We start from the raw sequence: 25,036 nt of genomic DNA, 5'->3' as shown, positions 1-25,036 counted from the left end.
CAGACAGGCCGGCAACGGTACGAGATGGTTTTATTTGAACGACATAAAAAGGACAGGGGAGCGGCGGTCACGGTCACGGGCTGGTGGCGCCTGCCCGCCGCGGCGACAGCTGGGCACCCGCTGGGAAACGCTCCAGCGCGGCGACAAGGCGCTTCGTAAAACCAGACCCTAAACGCACGGTTATTTTATGGACAGAGCCCCGGACACAATGTACTGCAGAGGACACAAAAGCTGCTGTCGTGAATGTGATCCCTATACTGCTGCCAGAGAAAGAAGCGTCGCCCGCAGGGGCTCGGGGACAGGACAGTCCTGGAAAAGGCGGTTTAGCCGACAGAGGCCATGATCACATCCACAGGGAGCTCCTCTCCGCTGCGGGCAGTGACCTGCATCGTCACGGTGTCGGTCAGGACGAGACGAGACCGTACCAGGAGGTCGTGGCCACCCCGGAACACACCTGGAAGGGAGAGCGGGAGGAAGGAGTGAGCGTGTTGCAGGCCACCCTCTCCCGCAAGCTTAAAAAAATGACTACTACTGTTTGGCAAGGGCAGGTTTCCCCAGGCAGTCCAGCAAATCCCCAGCACTGGGCCAGAAGAGACCCTCAGGCAGCGCATTTCCCATTGGTTATGACGTACCTGGGGCTCTTGCTACTGTGCAAATCATGAAAGCAAAACCTAAACGCCAGCTGAGAAGAGACCCAGGCACGACCCTCCTTCAGTGACCACCAGTCACTTGCCCAAGAGCTCCATTTTGCCAGGCAAAGGTGCCGTACTTTCCTCTGCAGGCTCACTCTGAACTAGGAGGCCACAGGTCACGGAGACAGCCAATTCCACCCAGCTGAACCTCGGGATGATCCCAGCCGACATCCCCCCGTCACAGCACCCTCGCTGATCCCCAACACCAGCTGCTGCACACTTGCGGAGACAGAAGCCATGGAGGAACACGCCTCCAAATCCTACCCAGAGCACAGCGGGCTCCATCAGAAACTCCTGCCCTGATTTTTAACAGGCAGCTCTGTGTGACCTCCCAAAGAGCTGCTCCTCCGGCAGAGGCCTCACCCACAGCTTACCTGCCAGGTACAGCGTGTGGGAGTTCTTGTTATCTGGCACTTTATCCGATCGCTCACAGGGCTGCATACCCAGGAACTTCACAATATTACTAACTGCCTCTGTTAAGAAAAAAATAAAATGGGCTCCATGTCACAGGTACCTTAACAGAGACACACAGAGAGCATCTAAAGGCGACTCACGCCCTCCTTACATGTTAGGGTTCATGTTCCTGGTCCCAAGGGACACATAGCATTGGCCAGTATTGTGGTTTTGGAGGCCATGAGGGAGGCAAAGGCAATGCACAAAAACCCCACCGCCACACGGCGGTTCCGTTAACTGTTGCAGCAAAGGTGCAACAGAAAGAGGAGGGTGAATGAGTCAGACGACGGAAGCAGGAGAATGCAGCTGACTGCGCGCTAACTGTGCGGCCCTGACAGCCTGCTTCTTTCTCTGGGGACAGCTGCAGAAGGAAGGAGACATCTTGCAGGTGACACAGGTCTTCAGGAGGAATTTGAAAAGGCTGAGGGAGGGTATTACAAATCCCAAGGGGCTGCACAAGGAAGCACAGCGATCGTTACAGGACAAGGACACCCTTCTAAGCCATCAAAGGGACTGGGTTTCTGCAGCTTGCTCAGGAAAAATAAAAGGACTCTAAAACATCACGGAAGAGAAGAGGGCTTACACCATGAGCCTGCCCATCAACCTGATGTTTTTTGCTCTTTGAATCTTTTCTTACTGGTCTCAAAAAGGAAAGTGGGAGCTCACAGCTGAACGACAGTCTGTCTACTTAGGAAGGTAGAGTACGAGAGCAAAGCAAGATGTTCTCTTGCTTCATGATCCAGCCTGGTCTCCACAGGGCCCAGAATGCTCGTTGGGTTTTTTGAAACCTCAACTTGTTATCACGGTAACTGTAGCTCTGTATTTAACAGCTGTGGTGAAATAGCTTGTGAAGGGTTTTGCCCCATTAGCCTTTCTGTGAGAGATCTAAAGTGAGCCAGACTGTGCCTCCAGACTCTGCCTGCTGGAGGGAATGTTAAGAGCTCTGCTGGGCTCAACAACCCCTTACCTTCAAGGGTTTTAATTGCAGATAAAGTGAAGGTCTCTTCCTTTTCATACTCGTCACCCACTTCATCCCAGGCTGCTCCAAAGTTTGGCTTCAGAACTCGCTGGATGTGATCAGCCACTGTTACCTCCAGGTCTTCAAGCTGGTGGCAGAAGAGGTCCAAGTGAAACATGGTTATTTTTAACCCTGCTCTCTCCAAAGTGAACTTTAGACCGGGTTCCCTGAAATCAGGTGAACGTAGGAGACAGCCTCCACTTCCACTCGTGGATACCTCAGAACAAGTCCTGCCCCTTCTGGTCAAGCAACTGCTAGGCCTGGCAAAGCCACTGGTCATGTCATTTCCAGTGTCTACAAAGCAGGTTCCCATTCTAAGCACAGCCCTTGGCCTGACAGAGATCAAAGCACTGGAGAAACATACAAAACAAAGGAAAAAACCAAAAGCTAAGAAATAGCTGCTTGTGCTCACGCAGATGCCGCATTTGATTCCCTGGAACGTTTATAAGCTTGTATTTTGCCTTTCTGCCTTATGGTTTTGCAGACTGGTAAAGTACAGTGAGACACTGTCAGACAGTTGCTATCACCTAACGCGACACGCCAGGTTAGCTGAACTGCTGCTGTGACTAGATCTGTGCAAAGCAGAACTGAGCTTGTCCCTCCAGAGCGTGTATCGCAGGGCAGTCAGTGCCAGAGCCGGCTGGACACCAGCCTGCATTCATTTCAGCAATCACTGCAGGAAAGAATCTCCTCCTGATTCTGGTTGAAACACATAGAAGAGCTTGTTTAAATATCACTCAAATGCCCTGATGACTGGTGAGAAGCAGAGAGAGGGGTTAACCTTGCACATTCCATCAGGAAAAACCCTCCCCACTCCTTCTGGGAGGAAGCTGTGTCCTCAGTGACTCACTGCACAGCAGTGCCTCAAATCAGATTCAAAGCAGTGACAGGCAATCCATAGCAAACAGCCTCTGGAGCTAACAGGGCAAGCTGAGTTTGTGCCACAACATCCCTTTCTCTCCAGAGAGTAAGCACCACCCTCTGTGAGCCAGCCTCAGTTTCTGACCAAGCATAAGTTCAGCTTCTTGCTTTATGGTAAAACAGCCTGCCCTGGAAACAGCAAAGCCTGGAAGAGAGGCACTTCTGCAGCATCGGTGCTTTCATCGGTCTTGGTGCTGGAGAGGGAAAAGCCCCACCACCCTGGCTTCAGCTGGGACAGAGTTAATTTTCAGTAGCTGGTACAGCGCTGTGTTCTGGATCTAGTATGAGAATAATACTGATAATACACTGACGGTTTCAGTTGTTGGTAAGCAATTTATTGTAGGTCAAGGACTTCCCAGTTTCTCAGGCCCTGCCAGTGAGAAGGCTGGAGGGGCACAAGAAGCTGGGAGGGGACACGGCCAGGACAGCTCATCCCAACGAGCCAAAGGGACATTCCATACCATAGAACATCATGCTCAGTGTATAAACTGGGGGGGTTGGCTGGGGCCTGCCTGGACATCGGTTAGCAGGTGGTGAGCAATTGTATTGTGCGTGACCTGGAGCTTGTTTGGTTTGGCTTTTCCTTTTGGATTTCATTCCTCTCTCCCCTTTTCATTACAGTTGTGATTACTATTATTATTTTATTTTAATTATTAAATCGTTCTTATCTCAACCCACAAGTTTTACCTTTTCCCTCGAATCTCCTCCCCACGCCTCCCTGTTGGGGGGAGTGAGTGAGGGGCTGTGAGGTACTTAGTTGCCAGCTGAGGTTACACCATGATACCCACCTTCCCCAGAGCAAGAACAAGGCCAGCAATCTCCCTGTATCAGGCAAGCCACTAGGCAATTAACTGTGCCACCACAAAGAGCAACTCATGGAGAACACAAGATGTCCAAAGGCCCTCTGTCTCCACAAGCCTGACCATGCTATTGCTAGAGCCCATAAGGGCACAGCCAGCCAAGCCTGGAGGACACACCATGGCCTCCCAAAACATAGGTATCCTGCACAGTCAGGTGTCTGCCAGATATTCCAAACAAGGCAAAGCAAGCTCTGCAAACCCACATCTGCATCCCGGGACAGACACCACACAGATGGCAAGAACCTCCTCTTCACATAATACTGCCCACATCAGCGCCAGTGGTCACATCACTTGCTCGCAGGGATCTAAGTACAGATCACAAAACCCCTCAAAATGACAGCATTTTCCATGATCAGGTACACGCCCAGCTCCTTACCACATACTCGTCCTCGTAACCCTCGTCGTCTGTCTCACCCGTGTTCGGATCACAGTCCTTGACAGTGAACTTCATCATGCAGCTGAAGGTACAGGCCACTGGAGGCAGGGGAGGCAAAGGCAAATCTCACATTACCACAGATCCGCACTCCCCAGTGGCAGGACTGGGCTGGGAGATCTGGGTTCTCCATCATTGTCAGCAGTACAGGCTTAGCCAGTGACCTAGAGAGGGCTCTCCCACAGTTTCTGTCTCTCAAGGACAAGGTATTTATTTTTAATATTAAGGCTAGCAAACAGTGATAAAGATAGGCTCATGATGGTTGTACCAGACCATAATCCTCAGATTAAATGCTATTACTGATGAACCTCAAGTTGTGTTGGGAATACTAACTAAACGTGGCCCACCAGTGCCTTGTAAAGAGGCAAGATCCTTATCTAGGGATCGGTTCGTGTGCCTCTGACATGAAACCACCCTGCACTGCAACACAGCAGCTGATTAATACCACTCGGCTGGGAGAGGAAGTGATGACTCACCCCTAAGAAGATGGGCACTGCTGGGTGAACAGCAGCAACACCCACAGGCGCACAGTCCCAGAACACAAACGAGGGAAACCAAAGCACAGGTAAGGCCCGGTTCATGTTCTGGACAGTGACAAATGAGGGGATGTTCAGTTCAAACAGACATCCCTGAAATTCTAGCAGTTTCTCTGAAATATGCATTTGCTACTCAAAGCAGCTGGGCACTCACAGCACTTTACAAAAGTACCAGCTCCTCACATACTAACACAAAGAACCGACATGCTAAAGGACATGCCAGGGTGCATGGAAGATAACTCAGCAGAGTGCTGAATACTTATCTGCCAGCTCTCATTGCCTGACTCGTCAATGCTATAGCACAAGGGAACGGGGAGAGGAGAAGGGACACCTGACATCCCCCGAACAGCAGAGAGAAGTCATGCTCAGCATCACTCACGGCTGCACCCACACACAGCTATAAATATCTGGCTAGGATGCAAGGTAGAATCTGTGGGGGTGAGCAATACAGTACGCTTAATTTGGAGAATGTCAGGAAAACACAGAGGGCAAACTGTTTACCTGCTGTTGGATCCTCTTCAGACAGTGCCACCAGCGTGTAGCAGGTACCCGGCTGGTTGTACACCAGGGTTTTGGCAGGTACGTAGCCAATGACCTCATATCCCTCTGTTGGCTCCATCTGCACCGTGACATTCTCCAGGATCTGATCATTCAGGGTGTTTGTGCAGTCAAACTGAACAGGGAAGCAGAAAGCAGCAACAGCTTGAAGCTGCTCACTATAGATCTAATAGCAGACTCACTTTAGGCAGAGCGGGAGTGTGGTGTCAACTTACGAACCCCTAGTCTTTGTGTTTCAGCAGGGCACCCTGCTATCAGCTGGCTAGTCATAGGGCTTGTCTGTTCCAGGTTACTCACAGAGCAACTGTGACTAAAACCTACTCATTTAAATGCTTTAGGGGAGAAACTAAAACCCTGCAGGGGACTCCAGTGCTCCAGCAAACTGTTTTGGTTGGTTTGTTTGGTTTTTAAAGGAAACAACACTTACAATGAACGAGCACACAACTACCCGAGGCCTGCCTACTGCAACCCAGGCAGAAGCACAAATTCAGCGAGGGCAGGGATGTGTCAGCTTCTGCCTGTTTCAGGTCACCAGTTAGTATGGAAATTTTTCCTCTAACTGTACTTTGTCCTTTCTCCCTGGATGGTAATTTCCAGGTTAACTCTTTGCTGTATGGAAATTGAGTACTGTGCTGCCTACACTTCACTTGACGCTATAGGGAACAGTGCCCCACAGCAGATGGGAAGATGATCCTTTGCAAGTTTCAGCAAGCTTGTTTCAGCAAGTCTAAACTTGCTGATCAGACTTTGCTCCAGCTGCAATCACAAGTCACTTAACCTCACACAATTATATCTGGTAGATGGACAACAGAAACAAAGATCAGCCCCTATGAGGACTGCGTATGCAGTTCTGAGCTTTTGAGGAAGGAGCTGGCTAATGACAAAACACGGCTGTTGACAAGCTATTGTAAGACTCATTGTGCCTTGAACTCCCCGAGGACCAAAGATGCTGGCACACCAATCCTAGTATCTCACATGTAGCAGCAGGGCAGTACAGCCAAGGCCAAGACATACAGAAAAAAGCATGTGTACTACACAAGCTAAAACAAGATGTAGGGGATGAAGAGTTCTCCCCCACTACGTCCCTTTCCTGGGTACCCTCTTCAGTGTTTCAGTAAACTTCACTCTTTTATGCCCAAACCACAAGCCTGGGGACCGTGAGGAAAGAACACAGCTCATCCTGCCAGCTGCTCAGTGAGAACAGCCCCATCTAGTGCTTGCTCGTTTTATTTGGACTACGTGTAAGCACCATTCAGCCACACACACAGGCTCCCTAATTAATTTTTTCTGGGGCTCTGCTGCCCTGGGTGAGAAACTAAGGACTCCTCATTGCAGTGACGTGCTCTGCACACAGATATCCCCGAGCTTCTTCCCAGTGGAGCTTTTAACTGGTCAGGAGCTTATTTTCCAATCATCTTTCAGCACCACATGCCACAGTTACCCACCTGGAACACCATGTGGCTGACAAAGGTGTGCTTGGTGCAACGAACCACGTACTCTGTCTCCAGCTCCGTCAGGGCAACAGGCTCTGGGGAAGACTTGAAGAGCGGGCCCAGTCCCCGAAACTCTGGGATTGCCCCCAGTTGCTCTGAAACAGAGGACACAGAAACCATTGCCTTCCCCACCTCACAGGAACGTGTTAGCAGTTTCAGAGCCCTCATTTAAGCTGCCAGAAGCTGCTGCAGTATGGAACTGTCCATCAAAAATCCATAAGGATTCAATAGGGACTTTCAAAATTAAAGGCAGAGTCATGCTGTGTCCAGATCTATCGCGATACAGAAAGAACAGGACTGCAGGCATGCCTGCCCACCCTCCCTGGAGCGAACAGTTGACTTAAAGTTGGGAGGGAGCCCATGTCACTTTATGAAAGCAGGTGGGAAAAAGCCAGAGGGGCTAAGGCAGGCTCAGCAAGAAGTTGCTATGTTGTTCTCACACACAGGCATAGGAGAGGCCTTGTATCAGTTCACCTTGGAATATTTCTTGCCGTGTCGCTGCCACCTTCTCTGGCTGTTTGACTACAGCAACAGGAGCATTTTCTGCAAAACAGAAAGAAAACACACTCACACCACAAACCCAACAAAAGATTTGAAGGTGAAGAGTAAGTAGTAACTAAATAAGAAAACAGATTGATGTCTGGAGAGGAATTTGTCTAAGGGAGGAAATGAGGAAAGCTCGTTTCTCATCTTGCTATGGACTAGACACCCATATTTAGTTTCCTAAAACCTTTGCAACTGCAGCAGCTCCAGTGAGGATTACCAACTATTACTACTATTAGCAGTTGTACTAAACTGAAACACTAATGTGGGAGCAACCAGATTTGCTGGCCTTAGTCTTTGCAGAAGATGTAATCCCACAAAATTCAAACAGGATGGAGCTCAGCAATTCCCAGCAACCCCAGTGTAGTCTGCTGTCTGAGGGCTGAGCTGCAAGGGAATTACTAGCAGTTTTGACCAGCATTTAGGGGACTGTTCCTCACCTGCTCTTTGCTCGATGATAGGAGCTGTTGCCAAAGGAACAGATTTCAAGTCAAAGGGTTTCTCGGAGGGCTCCAGGGTGTACTGATGCAGAGCCCTCTCCAGGCCAGGGATAGACACCGTCAAACCTGGGGACAGAAGGGACAAGTCACTGAAACCACAGATAATACCAGCTCTTTGTCACTCGTTAAACCAGGAAAGAGATGAGACTTGTTTTGAGGACTTCCTGCATTACCATTCAGGATGTAGCCAGCATTGAGGGCTTTCTGCTTCTGCTCCAGAACATTCAGGTAGAAGGTGGCTCTGTCTCTCACTTCGTTGTCGTCATCCATCACACACCTGAGAGGAAAAAGCAGAAAACTTTCTTCAGTGCAAGGCAGCAGAGTCCATGCAAATGCATCCAGGTGACTAAGACACCTTACGGGGCCAGAAAGAACATGCCAATAGGAGACAACCAGCAGTCTACTAGTAATTGGTTTAGAAAAGCAATCATCTGCCACACTTGGATTCTGTCCACTTTGTGGTGCTGAATCCAGTGGCGATCCCATCACAGGATCCCAGGTACCCACTGTACCTTTTCAGGTCCACAGCTGGAAAAGACTAGACATGCATGGGGATGCTAACAAGCTCTCAAGCAAACAGGGTTTTTCACCCAGGATGTTGAAAACCTCTGAGGTACAACCCACCTTTTCAGTAACACCAAGATACTAGGTAACATCTCCTCATTCTGGGCTCCAAACTTGGCCAGGGCGCTTACAGCACCTGTAGTACAAGTCATGAAAACAGAATTAGAAAGCAAAGAAATCAGTTGAAGTTTCCTCCATTTCCTGGCCTTGATGAAATGCCACGTGAGAGATGCTAGCACTAGTAAAGCATTACTGTGACTAGAGAGAGGCAGATGTATTACAGCAAAGTGCCTGCAAAGCTCCTCTGTCTAGTTTTAGTTGTTGCATCTCCCTCCCCGTTTCTCAGCTGCAGGCTACCTCTTCCATCAATACTACTGCAGGATCTTTGCTGTGTAAAAAGATCTGCTCAGAACAAGGGCGAATCACAAAAGCAAAGGTGTTCATACACTATTTCCTTGGAGATCTGCCATAGGGTAGACAGCTTTCCAGGTCTGTCTCTTACCTGCCCGGACTTCTTCATGCTCTAGGACAACCCTGTTATAGATGAAACGAATGTATTTGGAGGGGTTGTTGGTTTTGGGCCCTTCCTGCCCCAAGAGGTGGAGGATACGAGTGGCCAGCACGGTGAACTCGCAGTCCTCAATGAATTCGCAGAGATGAGACAGGCCTGTCTCTTTGCTCTCCGAGTTCTCCTCAATGATGCTGATGATGCAGTCCACGATAGCTCGCTTGTATTCAAAGCCACCCTAAGGAGCAAAAGGGAACTGCTCAGCTGGCAATCTCAAAGTATTTTAGAGACTCTGAACTAGCCAGACAGGAAAGACTTTTCTTCAAAAAGGTCACTCACACTCAGCGCTCTTAATCTGTGTTTGAAAGGAGAAAGGCAGTAATGCTGTCCCCACTTTTGACCCTCTTTACACCCAAAGGGCCAGCTAACAGTCAAGCTCTCTTGCCAACTCCCTTCAGAATGGCCGCAGTGAAGGAAAAAACAAGTCCTAAAGAGGGTAAAAGAATGCATCCGCCTGAAGGGTTTACATCTCCTTCAAAATCCTCTGCTACTAGAATTAGTGCATAAAAACAGCCATATGGGAGGAGAAAAAGCCCAACCCTCTCCCCTTTAGCACCAGACATCTGAGGATGAATCACAAGAGAAATATATTAAGGATCATATTTGCCACAGCAGGACCCAGCAAATAGGCCCATTAGTGTGGGAAGACAGGCAATCAGTATCTTCCCAGGCACACCCCATAACCTGACATGCTGTTGATGCTTGGTTATCTTCAGACACTATTTCCTAGTGTCCTCAATACACACCAGGGGATTAAATTGCACACTATCCTCTGCCAATTACATGTGCAGTGCTGGGTATTTGGGGGGATCCTTCTGGAGCTACTTTTGGTTAAAAAAAAGCTTTAGAACAAAATGGTTTGAACTACAAAACCCCATTCAAAATGATACCATCCACCCACAGAAAATCTGGGAAAGGAGAATAGTCCATTTTTCACAGGAGCAAAATGAGATGCTCTGGTTTGTTCCCAAATGAGAGGCTGTAATTGGCAGAAAGTGATGTCAGAGCAAGCAGTGGGGCCAGCTGTGTTGCAGGCATGTTAGCTCATTTAGAAACAGCCTCAGCAAACCTCTGTGAAGCTGTCTTTCTGCAATTTATGTCTGACTGAACGCAGGGAATGATTATAGGTACTCGTGATGCCTTCATCACCACACCACAGAGAACAGAACAAAAGTGGTCCTGTGTCATCAATAAATAGGTTGCTATAGAATCTTTGTGTACAAGACAAAACTTCTTGGAATTTGCTGTCAAAGTATAAAAGAAAGCTGGTTCAAATGTGAAACACACATGGAATGCCAATAGATCTGCTGCTGCCTGCATTTGCTTTGAGAGTTAATAAACCCCCAGAAAAATAAAAGAATGAAAACCACATTAAAAATATGCCTGGCAGTATGCGTATAACTGTTGTGCCCAGCTGGCCATTTCTGCCAGTCAGACTGCAAGCCTTTTAGAGAGAGGCTCCTACTGCACAGCACTATCAGTAAAAGCTTGACTCTCACAGGGGTCACCATGCAGTCCTGCAGTTCATGCATATAAACATGGAACAAAAAGTCGTTGTCCTGCAAACTTACCTCTTCCCGAAGCATAGTGAAGAGAAAGTTCATGAGGACAGCATGTTTGCGAGGGTATTTCTGACACAGTGCATTGATAGCCTGCACCACTACAACCTGGAGGAAAAGGGGGGCAGGTGAAAAAAGGATTCAGTGTCACCAGGCCGGGGGGGGAAGGCTGACTTGTGTTAATTTTGTGCTGGTCCCTAGCCTGGAAACTACAGTTTTGCCTTTACTTATCCAAAAAACCACAGTTCCAGGAGGTACAATCCTAGAAACTGGGGGAGACTGCTCTTCATGCACTGGGCCAGCCCCTAGCAAAAGCCCACACCAACTGGGAAGAAGAAAAAGATTTAATTCTCAAAGGGTGTCTTCCCAGAAGAGAGCATGTGACTTTGGAGCTGAGTGCTGTACAACCAAGGCATGGCTTAGGCCAACAGCCTCAGATTCTTTCTCTTCCCCGAAAATATTCTGCAGCCCAGCTCCTGGGAACAGCTCCATGCAAGTTTCAGACTGCACACACAAACATGGACAAAGGCCAAGGGCTTTCTTCAGGAACCTGCATGTCCCTCCTCCTCCCACTTCCTTACTTTGAACTCATCTGAGATTTCGGACATGAAAGAGGAGATCTGCTTCATGAGCCGGTCAATGCTGCTCTCACTGCCAGTTTTCAGCAGTGTGGTGATGGCCAGGGTGGCTATGCTGCGGTTCGAGTCTGTCACAAGGTTCTCCAGGTCTAGATTACAGGCAGTCACAGCAGATGGGTGCTTCATGGCCACCTAGAGCAGAGAAGGAAGAGCAGAAATCACTCAATAGATGCAGAAAGTCCAGCTGGCAAAACTCACTCAAGTCTTGTAAGCTCTCACTCCCTCCTGTAAAAATAAATGATTGTACATGTAGGTCATCTCAGACAAACAACTAATCTGAGGTTGAAGTAACAAGCTGTTTCTTCCTGCAGAATTGCATCTCTTGCTGGAAGAGAAGCAGTAGTAATAAACGATCTTTTACTACTTTTAACTCTCTCATTCTCCTCTTTATATTAAGAAAAGAAAGCTATGAACTCCCAATAAAAACTCAGCAAGCCTAGTTCTGCAGAACAGCTTTGTGGGTGGAAGCACAGCAGTTACCAGACACTGCCATCCTGTCTTTTTCTTTTTTTAGAGTTTACAAGGTCAAAGGAAAAGCTGGAGCAAAGATTGCCACGGAACAGGCAAGAAGCAGCATCAAGGTTTGATCCCTGTTTTACAAGGAGCTCCTTCACCATGGGAAGCTCAAAAGGGAAAGTAGTTAACACATAAGACCAGTGACACACTTACAGAGACCTGTGAAAATGATTGCTTTAGGTGTTCTTTTTTCCTTCTTAAAGTGTTCTTTGAGGTTTTATTGCACTCAGACACCAATGAAATGTAAAGCTGTAGCTCACGGTAGAGGTTATTCACAGAAAATCATCACATAATCTGCCCCCCTTTCTCTTCTGAAGTCTGCACCTCCCTGCACATGAGAAACTATTACAGCTCCCAAGAGGCTGGCTCCTACCTTGTTGAGGGTACGGACAGCTGCGTATCTCAGCGCTGCTTTTGGGGAGCTGCAGAACAGCTGCAAAACTGCAAGGAGGGAAAACAACAAAGGCAGACGTTTAGGCAATCTATTATTGAGAAGTGTTTCATACCTAAAGCAAGAGCTTAAATGAAGAGACAGCTGCAAGCACAAGGTAACTAGAAGAATGCTTAAAAAACAACTGTGAATTTACCAGATTCCTCCCTCCCTCCCTGTATTCTCCTTTGCCAGACACCCCTGCTGACAAAGAGCTCTTACCCACCTCCCTCTTCTTCCATGGTGCTGCTATCCTTCACTCTTCTTCAAAGCCGATTTCATCACCTTGTCATCTTTTCTACTAAGTCAATTTGAACTGCTGTTCTCCATTTCTATGCAAACTCTGTTCCTTTCCCAGGGCTGGCCCATGAAGGGCCCTCTCTCCGTGCAAAGAGGTGACACACAGCCTCCCTACCTGACAACAGTCCCAGCTCAGAAGAACCTTTGGACTGGACTGAGCTGGGAAGGCAGGACCCCAATACCTTGGCTTTTTGCACAGGTACACTCACTCTAAAGCAGGAAGATTTATCAGTTAGAACTCAAGCTTTGTTTCCCAGGAGAGAGGAGGGAAAGAAAGAAAGAAAAAAAAAAAAAGAGACCCCTCCAGTAACCCACACTTGAACACACCAGGCAAAAACCTTTACAGGAGAAAAGCTACTCACACATATCACAGGCTCTCAGCATCAGCATAAAGCAAAAAACGGTATGGCAGTACTACAAGCCTGAAACTACACAAGGTCCTGTTTCTTGGGGTCATCAGGAGATGTTACCACTGCAGGTCCATAATTCCCTCGCCATTGCTGTGAGCTCCACATTTACCTGAGACAGCTGGAGCCAGCTCTTTGGCAGTGCAGTTGGGCAGGTTAACGATGGCAGATGCTGCTTCATAGACCACCATCTCGTGCTTGTTTCTTAGGCAGCTCTCGATGAAGTCAAACAGGGGGCTATCATGGCTAAGGGACAAAAAACCCCACAAGAATGAATTAAAACAAGGGTGCTAACAACATTAAGAATCCGACAGCAGAAATGGGCAGGTCCCATAGCCCTTGGAAAGGTAAAAGTGGCCATAAATCCACTGTCCCCAGATTATGCAGTGGTCATGATACTGTACTTCCAGCATGCAGGGGCTAGAAGTCAGGCTACCTTCTGAGAAGACTCCCTCTGCCTTACAGGCTAAAGAGAATCTCCCTTAGACCTCACACATCAAGAGTTTACTGTACACACCAGAAATCTTATCCACTAGGAAGCCACGCTGCATACAGGGTAGCCAAAGAATTACAGAAGACAGAGAAAATGAAGTAGAATATCTCAGTAAAGAACACCTATGCAAAACAGTCCAGAGAAACCAGAAAGTATTCAGTGTGCAAGCACACAACTCATAGAAGCCAGCTCGTAAAAAACATGAAAGCATCCTCTATTTTCTCTGCTGCTTTCACCCAACAGTAAGAGGGTAGAAGCTGCATGCTGCTCTTCAAAGACAGAAATAATTGCCCTCATGAGACGGTAAGTGAGTCTGCAAGAGGAAATGGAAGCAGAACCTGAGGAAATTCTTCCAGCAGGGCAAAGGAGATGTCTCACCTGCCAGCCTCTTCCTCCAGCAGCTTGCTGGCTACTCGAATCATCATGCAGTAGGCAAATGGTGACTTGAGGCCGTGGCGCGTGAACTTGCTGAGCATCTTGTTGACTGCCAGGCGGTCATTCTTCCGCACATGGTAAAGCAAGCCCAGAGCATGATACTGCGCAGGGAAAGAGATCGTCACAAACCCATGGAGTGCTCTTTCCACTGTTATGCCCTCTGTTGCCCAGAGGTGGCTGGCTGAGCTCTAGCATTTTTCTCCACTCCCAGCTGCTGCTTGCTGTTCCCTGTGTCAGCAGCGGGTTTCCTACCTGCACCATGATATTGTCACTGGAAGCTGCCTCCTGAGCCTCGTTCACCCAGCGTTTTACCACATCATAACTGGTCTTCAGCAGGTGCTGTGGGGAGATCAAGCCACAGACGACCCATAAGAAAAGGACGGAGGAAGCTTTGGGAATCACGGCTCATATTAAGAAGCAATGAGCCTTCCCCGCAAGGGTGCTGGTGGCAGCAACGTACTGAAGAGCATGCAGAGACCTGCCCGTGACGGCTGCGGCCTCAAGAGGTCGATCATCGCCCACGAACTCAGTACTAGTCCCTCAGTTCACAAAGAACAGCAACAATGAAACCCTGAAACTGTTCAGTCCCACCACAGATAACTGCTTCCCAGCTTTACTGTCCCTCAGGCCCACCCTGCAGGGAGTACGTACCAAGGAGGACACCAGAGCAGAGCTGGATACACTTGGCACTTTGTCAACAATTGCCTGCTTCATGTAACGCTCAATGGCCTGCAACATGGTACTCTGCAGGGAGAGGGAAACAACAGCTGACACAGAAAAGCTGTCAGGAGTGTGAAAAGGGAGATGCAAGGCATGAAAAGCAGAGTGGAAGGTGGGATGGAGTGAAGTAGGGAAAGATGAAGGGCTTAGGGCTGCCCCAAGGGAAAAGCAGCACTTACATCAGTGATTTGACAGAGCGCTCTCACAGCAGGGCCTCGGTAATTGTCATCCTTCCCAGTCATGTCTTTGGTTAAGCTGGTTGAAAACAGGAAGCTCTCAGTACTGCACTGCTGAGCCAGCAGCTCTCAGGTACACGCAGTGCACACAGAGCAGCAGGCAGCCAGCACCACAGCTGAATGCCAAGCAGGCAACTGCAGGTGTCAGGAAAGTCCCACCAGGATGGGAAGGCAGGAGGAAAAGATCAGTACTCAGGTTCCAAGCCCTGTATGGGCTCCTGATCACCAATCAAGACCGGAGCACACACATGTACCCCGCTAAGGCATCTGCCTTCCTTAGTGAATGCTCATTCCTGCCCTTTCCCCAGGGTCCTGGTCAGTGCAAGACCATCTATGAGTGGATGGGAGTTCATCACATTGCAGCACTTGGGACTGTCTTCTGTCTGCTGCATGGCCTTGGCCCTCAGCACACCCTATACCCTCAGGCTCCTGTCTCCCCCCACCAGCCTTTTAGTGGGATGATCAGAAATTCAGGAATGACTCACAGAGGGAATTCTGTTCCCTGGTGAAGTTGCATCCTGTGCTGCTACAGGAGCAGTAAAGCCTTGTCTACCTGTTGAAAGCCTTGGGAATTAATGCCAGAAGTCTTCGAAATTCTTCAAGGCATTCAGACAGGAAAGTAGGAGTTAATGAACCAGTCTTTTGCAAAAGGGCAAAAGATCAGCAGTGCTGCCATATCACATAACCAAAAGGGACAACCCAAACAGCCACGAGCATGGGATATAGGGACACAGCGCATTTCACATACTTCACTAGGAGTTCAATGTCTGTATTCTAATGGCCTCTTTTAAAGGAAAATCTTTTCCTCACCAAGGACATTCCCTATCCTCACCCTACTTAAGGACTACAACTATCTTCAAGAGGTTGAACAAGCCCTTCTGGAGGACACATGAATATAACAGTAAAGAAAATTGAAGTGACTGACCTGCTAGTAACAATGATTACATCTTCTGCAATAGAAGACATCTCTTTGATAGTCAGGTAACACATCCTACGAAGAGTTGGCTGACAAGGAAAGAGGGAAGACAGATATCAGCTGAGAGGATAGGAAGAGATCTCAGTTTTCCCTGCTTCTATGATTTTATTGTGAAGATCAAGAACCTGACACCTTCAGAGGGCCCCAGTGCCTTAGCGTAAAAGATGTACAAAACCCATGTTGATTAACAATATGCCTCTTCCTCTTCTATATCCGTCAATCTTAGAGTGAAGCCGCAGAGATACCAGATTTACGTGGATCTAGTTTCATCTTTCACTTGTCACTTGAACAAGGAGAAAAGCTTGAAATCGTTAGCTGAAGGCACCCTGTTGCTTCAAAAGCAAGAAAGCAAGCAATTTATACTCCTGAGTCTCGGAATCTCTACACTGGTCTCATGATTGTAATGCCCTGTGGTTTAGGGGACAACTAGCGATGGTATTACTGCTGTGGGTAGGTACTAATTCCTGAACTCCTCCAGGACACACAGTTATTGACTCTCAGCAGGAAGCAGGATCTTTTAAAGCCAGACACAAAGCATAGTATATTCTAGCTGATTATATGCTTGATCTGTGCCTAGCACAGTCTCAAGAGGCAAAGAGCAATTCAGAAGGAGGAATCTGTCTCAAAATCAGAGGTTGCTTCAGTTAAGCTGCTACAAGGTCTGGGAAGGGCTAGGAAGCTGATCTCTGTTTCTAAACTTTCAGCCTACTCTTCCCACTCAGATCAGGTAGCTCCAGGCAGGACAGAAAAGCTGACTGTATAAAAATGCATGCCTCAAGCTTGACATTTGTCAAGCTTGTCCCATTGACAGCTTGTCCCACTAGATAAATACAGCAGAAAACAACAAGCAGACTTACATCATTGGACTGAAAGAGTTTGGTCATAGCAAAGAAGGATTCGGTAGCTTCCATGACACCAAGGTGCTCCCCCTAGAAGATGTTTGGAAAGGAAGGAAGGAAATATCAATTATCACCACCAGCTTTGGACCTGCTGCACGTGTCTCTGTATAGGTGTAAGTTTTCTCTCCCTTACCTGGTTTATGAGATACAGGATCTTGGTGAGGATGTGAGCACATTTTCGTGGATTTATGGGAGTCTCATTAAACACCCGAGCCTGGAAACAAAGCACAGATAAGGATGCTGACACCAACACCTCCTCACAAACACTGTCCTGTCTGGTCTTGGCCACCAATACAAACACCACATTGTGAGCAAGGTATGGCAAGGTTCTTAATGACTTTGGATCAGATTACCCCTTAATTCCTGTTAAACATGGAATCCTTTTTAAACAGCTGGTTCTACAGTCTGGGATCACAAATCCAAGTGCAATTAAGGTTTAAAGGCCAAATCCTCATCACACTTTCACCCACACAAGTCTGGATTGTATGCTAGCTAAAACACTACTCTTCTGACAGATGTATGAAAGCTCTTGCAAGGCTAAGGGGAGTCAACACCATTCACAACGTTGCAAGCAAACAGGTAACACTGAAACAACACCGTCTGGGGATTGAGTTTACCTGCTGTTGAACAGAAAGGCAGTTTTTCAGAGCGAATTCAGACTATTCAATAACTACTGACACCCTACCCATTAACTTTGTCATCTACAGGACATTTGGGGTGTTCAAGGCCCATTTTCCAACTTTCTCGTTTGAGGGTGAGCTTTCCCAGGTAATTTTATTCATTTTATTCCTATTTATATTCACAGTCTCTAATTTGTCACAGAGACCATTTCAACCTCCTTCCTTCCTCCCTCCAACAATAAAATAAGAACCAATGGGAGTGTTACCCATTTTTTCAGAGCTAGACAGACTTTAATAAACCCCCACTTCCTTGCTGAATTTCTTCAGTGACCTACTCAAGAAAGGGAGAGACTATCCAGAAAGGGGTACACAAAAGGAGATCATCTGAGCATTTACCTCTTGCAAGACTGCACTCTTCTCAGGTGTGGAATGGGTTGGAACCCCCCACCTGCAAAAGAAAGAAAAGTCTTTCCAGGAATAGTGCTACGAGAAAGCGACTTTCTAACTAGGCCCATGCTTCAAAAACAGACTGAGCATTTTGGGCTAACTTTTTTCATGAACACCAAGCAACCAGAGCTCCCTCTTTTAAGTAATATTAATTGGATGTCTTCATAGCAGTTAGGGAAGAGCAGACACAATATTCTTCAGTTTGCCATCCCCTCCAGAAGTAACTAGCCATAAGCCGAGGTAGACTGATTAGCTGTAAAGTAACTGTGCTCCACTGTTATCCCCAAAGACCTATTTCTAGCCCCTGGGCTGGAGGCTTGCTGACAGTTAGAGCATCAATAAGACAGGCCTAGAAACAAAAGCTCAGACAAAAAGAAGTATCGCTTGCCAGACTGTTGAGTCAGGAGTGCTTTATCCCTCCCTTATAAACCAATCAGGAATCCACCAGTAAAGTATTTTTGGCTCTATCACTAATTAATAGAACAAGACAGCAGACTAGAGAGTCTGGACACAGAGTAACTTTCATTGTTCCACTTAACAGAATAAATTATATTAAATAATTAAACCCCTCACCAATTAAGGATGAAATAATCAGAGGGAAAAGCAGTATCATACTGCACGGTCTCTATTAGCTCGCCTCCTAAGCATTTGTGAGCTGCAGCTTTTCAAAAGCTGCCAGTTATTGATAAGCAGGCTTTAATTAGTACCTATGTTCAATCTGGCCCTGGGACAAAACGGAACAGAGCTGGAAATGGCTGCAATGTTTAACAAGCCTGATCTGCTAGAGAGCGCAGCTCCTGGGCCCAGCTCCGATCTGACCTGGGCTTGAAGCATCCTATGCTGGTGCCAGAAGCCTTTGCAAGGGTAACCCTTACACTTAAAGGCAAGCACATCTGCACTCTGCCTCCTTCCTGGTTCATAAACTGCCCTTCTCTGGCTCAGGAGTTTGTAAATGCAGCAGGTGGCTGAAAAAACACAGACTCTTACGTGGGGTTGAGGAGAGAAGAAAACAAGGGGAAAGAACAAAATTAACATCTCTAGTATGAACCAGTCCTAGTATGAGCATGTGAACACGTTCCAAAAAACCTGCCCGGTAAAACAGTATTTCCCATGGCCCAGCAAAACTACAATCCCTAAATCAGCTATGAATAAGGGAGCATTGCTGCTTCATCTTTCATAGTACTAAGGAGCTTGAAATACATTGTACATGACGTCTCAGTCTGGTCTCAAAGCATTCTTCCATCAGTGGAGGAGAAAGACACAGGGAAGACAGAAGCTGTGTGTTCAGAAGGCTCCTAGTATTGGATGACTAATAACAATTCATACTGATTTGCAGAAAAACAGTCACTGACCAAGCAAGGATCTCGTAATTTTATGCCCAAAATAACATCTCAAAGTGCATTTCTGAGAGCTGCTGGAAGCAGCTCATCTAAGGCTACCTAAACCACCCATGAAAATCAGAGTCACAGAAGCCAATTAAGCAGACACACTTATCTTAACAAGATGACCATCCTGTTGGCCTTTACATGGAAAAGATGGGTATACAAGGCCTGTAAATTCAGAGGTGATGCACTGCACCCAATACTAAGAAAAACAAGCACTCAAGCTATACATTTTGGACATATACACAATCCACGGGAGAAAGGCAGGTGCAGTAAATGCTAGGAATCTTCATTTGAGACAGAAGCAATAGGATGAGAAATAGATGTAATAGCAAAGAAAAAATGCTGGGAAGCACGCAAGCAGCAGTGGCAGAAAGAACAAACACTGTGAGCTCTGAATATGAGCAAAGTCAACAAGTCAGCACCATAATACAAGGAAGTGCATCTCCTGCCAGCCTTGGCCATAAGTAGTGCCAACACCTTGAAGTGTGTGGCAGGTGCAAATGAAGAATAGCCCCAAAAATGAAAGCCAAGAGCAATTCCCCTCCAACAGTTGCCTCACTAAATTCTCTGCTTATCAGGATGTCACTGGAGGCTTTGGACAAGGGAAAGAAGGGCAAAGCATTTAATGCATATTAAAATCAAAAGCAAGCACAGTCCACAGAGCAACCACTAAGATTTACACTGAATGAATTCACTTCAGGACACACCGATTCATTACGCAGAACAAGGCACACAGAAAGCTTCACAGGAGGATGAAAAAGATACCACAAGGCACAACCATGAAAGCAAACACTATCATAGCTAGCCTCAATTCCACACCACATAAAATATCTACCTCTTCCTTACTACCCAGGCCTAAAGTTTTGAAAGGTCAAGCAGTCACTTGGTGGTTTTTAGGTGCTCTCAGCCTTTCAGATCCACTGAAAGTGGAAGTGATCTTGTTGGAACAGCAGACCACGTGTGCCAGAAAAAATACCAGAAACTACAAATCGGATTCTACCCTGCTTTAGCACCTGGTTTGAGAGTTGGGTAAATGTGAACAGGGCTAATATGCTCAATATTTAGTCTCAGACTCCACACCTGGTGGTGCAGCGGGCGACCTCGGTGTGCTGTGCCAAAACAACTGGTTTAGCCCCTGGATGCAGCAGGGAGAGGACAGCAGCAGGCTGCTCTAGTGCTTCCACAGTGCTTCACACTGCACCCCGGTGCGCGCCAGCCAGCCCCGGCTGCAAAGCTGGTACCCAGTGTCCCCTCATGGCTCCCTCGGGGGCCTCCCCCGCAGCTGCCCCCCCCTTACCCACAGGAGGGGTCTCCCCCCGCAGCTGCCCCCCCCTTACCCACAGGAGGGGTCTCCCTCCACAACCCCCCTCCCCACGGGAGGGGTCTCCCCCACAGCTCCCCTTCCCCACGGGAGGGGTCTCCCCCCACAGCTCCCCTTCCCCACGGGAGGGGTCTCCCCCCACAGCTCCCCTTCCCCACGGGAGGGGTCTCCCCCCACAGCTCCCCTTCCCCACGGGAGGGGTCTCCCCCCACAGCTCCCCTTCCCCACGGGAGGGGTCTCCCCCCACAGCTCCCCTTCCCCACGGGAGGGGTCTCCCCCCACAGCTCCCCTTCCCCACGGGAGGGGTCTCCCCCCACAGCTCCCCTTCCCCACGGGAGGGGTCTCCCCCCACAGCTCCCCTTCCCCACGGGAGGGGTCTCCCCCCACAGCTCCCCTTCCCCACGGGAGGGCCCCCCACCCACGCAGAGCCCCGCGGCCTCCCCTCACCCGACTCCTCGTCCTTCTTGTCGAACTTCTTCAGCATGGTGCTGCCAAGCGGCCCCTAGGTGAGGCCCTCCCCGCCCCGTGGCAGTCCCCGTCCCCGTCCCAGTCCCGGTGCCGGTGCCGGTGCCGGTGCCAGCCCGCCCCTTCCTGCCCCCCGCCCCTTCCTGCCAGCCTGTCACTGCCGCCGCCGCCCGCCGCACTGCGCAGGCGCGGCCCCGCCCGCCCTGACGTGGCTCTCGGTGACTGACAGGAGGAGAGGGCGGGACCGATTGGGAAGGGCGGGGCCTGATTGGCGGGGGGGTGGCGGGGCTAGGAGTGGGGCCGGGGGCGGTGAGGCTGGGCGGCACGGGGGGGCGTTGGGCTTGGGGCAGTATTCACAGTGGGGCTGGGGAGCACGGGGCCTGGGGGCGGCACTGGCATTGGGGGGGACTGGGGTTGGGGGCGGCACTTGCACCGGAGAGCAACGGGGGCAGCGGCGCTGGGGGGCACTGGAGGCACTGGGGCTGGCGCGGGCGCAGTATTGGCAGTGGGGCTGGGGGGACTGGTGTTAGGGCAGTACGGGCACTGGGAATGCTGGGGCAGTGGAGCTGGGGACGGCACAAGGCCTGGGGCAGGAGACACTTGTACTGGGGGACACAGTCCAGGAGACACAGCAGGAGGGGACACTGGGATCCCTGGGACACACTGGGCAGGGGGATACCCTGGGAGCGGCAGAGCCGGGCACCGGGCGATCAGGGAATGCTGGGGCCAGAGGGGGCCGGAGCAAGGCAGGGGCACACTGGGAGTCAGGGAGGGAAGATGGGGCAGTGGGGCAGGACGTGGGAAGGGGGAGTTCCTGGCAAGGGCTCAGTGCTCTGGGGGAGAACCCCTCCTGGGGACAGGCAGTTCTCACCTGAGTGTGTGTCCCTGCTGTGGGACACCGCCTCTGGCAGCTCCTGTGCCCCGTGTCCCCACTGGCACCCCACCTGTACTCTACACCCGCAAACCCCGGGGCCCAGCCCTGCAGCCCCCACCACTGCAGCAGGGTGTCCTGGGGGTCCGGTGCTGCCCAGGCGTAGCCTGAGCCCTGGGGCAGGCAGGGCAGGACCAGTTACCCACCCTGCTGCCTCACCCAACCCACCCATCTGCTGGCGCATCCCTTTGCTGGCTACTGAGATACATCCCTCCCACGGGGCGTTGGGTCACCCCGATGGCTTCTGTCCGCTCCAAGGTGAAGGGGCTGCACTCACCCTGCAGCAGGTACTCCTCGAAGAGCATGGCCGTGTCCCCCACCAGCTCCAGCAGCCCCTCCGGCACGTGGCCCCTGGCTTTTGCCTCGCTCGCACCACCCTGTACTTTGCACGGGGCAGCTGCACTCTGCTCCACGCCGCTCTTATCTCCCAGCTCCGCCAAAGACGGCAGCCACACGGCACAGCGCGATGTCCCCGTTGGCCCGGAGCTGCTGAGGACACCCTGGGCCGGGGGCTGGCCTTGCTGCCAGTACAAGGGCTGACAGCCCCTCTTTGGGATTTGCTGAGTTCCAGTGCTGGCCCTGGCCCAGGATGTGTCCCCGCTGCAGCTCTGGGGAGAGGGAACACAAAATGGGGGTGTACAGGGATGCAGGACCTGTATAAACCACAACCAGTCATGTTTGATGCCAACTTTTTATTGTGCACGCTCACCAACCCTGGCTTTGAGGCTCAGCCGAGCTTTGCAGAGGATTTTGCACGCTGCAGCCACCCCAAGAGAGGCGGCACAGGAAAACCTGCCTAGCTGGATGCAGCCTCCTTGGAGACATCCCAGCAGCAGGGGAGCAGGGACCGAAGCAGGACACAGGTCCCTGCGGTGCCTGGGGCTGGGACCTGGCTGTGCTCCTGTGCTGGCCCTGCCATAGGCAAACCCAGCTGTATCTTCTCTGGTGATGCTGAGGTGACAGTTATTAAACCAAACCCTTCTATGGCTGCTGCTTGTGCCTCGTGCACCGGGACCGGGGAGATGAGGTGCTGTGTCTGTGGTCCCCTGCGGGCACGTGCCCTCCACCCGTGCGCCCCAGCAGCCCTGCTGCCCTCCCCAGCCCTGGCAGAAGCCATGCCCCAGCCGGGAGGTTTATTTCCTGCGCCCGAGGCGGGCCATCAGCTCAGCGTTGGCGGCCGCCTTGGCCTGCAGCTCCTTCTCTCTGGCCAGGTCGAGCAGGATTTTCAATACATGGGTGGGGACATCAAGTGACAGGGACAGCTTTCTTGACTTTTTCCTGGGAGCAGGTCTCTTGGTGGCTGGGCTCATCGGCCAGGGCAATGCTTTTCTTGCTGATGCCTCTAGCAGTGGCAGGTTGGCTTTGTCCGGATGAGACCCTTCCCCGGAGCCGTGGTCACCCTTCCTCATCTCAGGGACACCTGGCAGCATCTCCTTAGCACCAGTGGCTTCCTGCTTCATCAGCTTGTCTCCGTCCCCCACTCGGGGGCCTGGTGGGAGCTGCTCGCTGCTCAGCCCCTTCCAGGCTCTCACTGGGGCTCCAAGGACCACCAGGAAGGTGAGCAGCATCCTGCAGTGCAGCGTGGCTGGGAGTGCCTGCAGGGACCACATGGCTGGTGCTGAGCATCACACCCCCCATCACACTGTCATGGCCCTGCAGCCCCCTGGACAGAATGCATCTCTGCCGGGGTGCCACATGCAGAGCCCCCCCGCTCCCTGCACCAGCTGGCCATGCCCAGTGCTGGGGGCTCGCCTCCCTTTTGGCCTTCAGTTTTCCACCCTGATTTTAATCTTTTTGCATGGGGTGGGGGGAGTTTTGGGGAGGCTGAAGGGGACATGGGAAGCAAATCAGCTGGGTATCCCCATCCTTTCCTGCAGCCCCTGGCCAGATGCCAGCTGTCCCCTTCATTTTACACCCTCCAGTCCTTTGCCACCCAGGGGAAGGGACATTCCTGCCTGGGGGGGTGGCTGCCCGGGGTCTGCCGCTGCTCCCTGGCCCGGACCTGCCCTTTGGCTGGGGAAGTGTGACGTGCCTGGGGTTTCGGGGCCAGGCGGACTGTGGGGCTTTCCTCCTCCCACGCTTTCCCCAGCAGATGCTGTCCCCTCACGGGGCTACCAGGCTCTCTGGAGCAAAAGCCACCCACCAGGAGTTGATGTGAGCCAATTGACCTAAAATACACAGCGGGTCGGTGGCAATGAGGTGACAAGGGCATGAGTCTGGCCACGTGTGCTGAGTTGTGCTAAGCCTCAGCATCTTCCTTGACCCTGTCCCCCACCCTGGTCCCAGGGAGGGCCCCGGGGGATGCAGGGTTCTGTGCCACAGTGTGACGGGTCAGGATGCTGTGCAGTGGGGTGGGGGTCAGAGCAGGGGCAGGGGCAGTGCCTCACAAATCCTGCTGTATAGCTGCCTCTCCCCTGAATCAGTCACCCAGAGGGGTTTGCCCAGCTGGAAGGAGAGCAGTGAAAGGCATCCAACCTCCTACAACCCATCTCCGGGGTGGAACCCTTTGGAAAGTACCGGACTGGGCAGCTGGAGGCAGTTTAACTCACTGGGAAGCAGGTAATGAAAAGCATCCAACCCCCTGCAACCCACAGCTAAAAGCCCCCTGAAAAGCACCACCAAAGGCTGCAGCCTCACCATTTCCAGCAGGTCCTCGTCCCCTGGATTGGATGTTCAGCCAATGCTCCCAGCGTGTGCAGACCATGAACTGGGGGTTTGCCCTGCTCCCCGCCAAGCCCTGGCTCTTATCCTGCCCTCAGCTCCACCTCCGACCCACACAGGGGGTGACGGTGACATGCGGGGCGGGGGGGGGGGCGGGGGGCACACGACAGTGTTATTAATACATTTTGCCTAATAGCGGATGAAATCATCCTGGGCCATGGGTGGGTGTGTGACCCCTCGCATCTCCATCAACTGCATTTAGAGGGGATTCCTGGAACTTGGGGCAGCTCAGGCATAATTATTTCACATCTGACTCGCAAGATGGTTTTTCTCCATCTAACTGAGCCTTCCTGCTCCTGTCAGCTTTGGTTAATCACTTAAGGAAGGGAGAAAACACATATGCGTTATCACTACCGGCTGGCATCTGTGGCAATGGCAGTGAGTGCCAGCTCCGCAGG

General features: G+C 50.6%; 1 protein-coding gene across 1 annotated transcript; it reads right to left on the bottom strand.

Annotated features, from left to right (window-relative positions):
* Positions 1–13: 13 nt before the first annotated feature.
* COPG1 (COPI coat complex subunit gamma 1) lies at positions 14–21,104 on the bottom strand. Its single transcript, XM_037385108.1, has 24 exons — positions 20,940–21,104; positions 17,765–17,785; positions 16,882–16,962; positions 16,707–16,778; positions 15,799–15,878; positions 14,817–14,892; positions 14,569–14,661; positions 14,170–14,256; positions 13,861–14,018; positions 13,102–13,235; positions 12,226–12,293; positions 11,280–11,468; positions 10,711–10,806; positions 9,074–9,317; positions 8,632–8,707; positions 8,181–8,284; positions 7,948–8,073; positions 7,439–7,507; positions 6,917–7,059; positions 5,415–5,586; positions 4,321–4,418; positions 2,113–2,251; positions 1,067–1,165; positions 14–454 (listed from the first exon to the last, which is right to left on the bottom strand). The coding sequence occupies exons 1-24, from the start codon at positions 21,003–21,005 to the stop codon at positions 324–326; spliced, it is 2,622 nt and encodes an 873-aa protein (XP_037241005.1). The 5' UTR covers positions 21,006–21,104; the 3' UTR covers positions 14–323.
* Positions 21,105–25,036: the final 3,932 nt, after the last annotated feature.

This window comes from Falco rusticolus, chromosome 4, assembly GCF_015220075.1.
Source record: "Falco rusticolus isolate bFalRus1 chromosome 4, bFalRus1.pri, whole genome shotgun sequence".
Classification (NCBI taxonomy): domain Eukaryota; kingdom Metazoa; phylum Chordata; class Aves; order Falconiformes; family Falconidae; genus Falco; species Falco rusticolus.
Note: the sequence above shows the minus strand (reverse complement) of the source record. Positions and strands in the feature narration are given on the sequence as shown.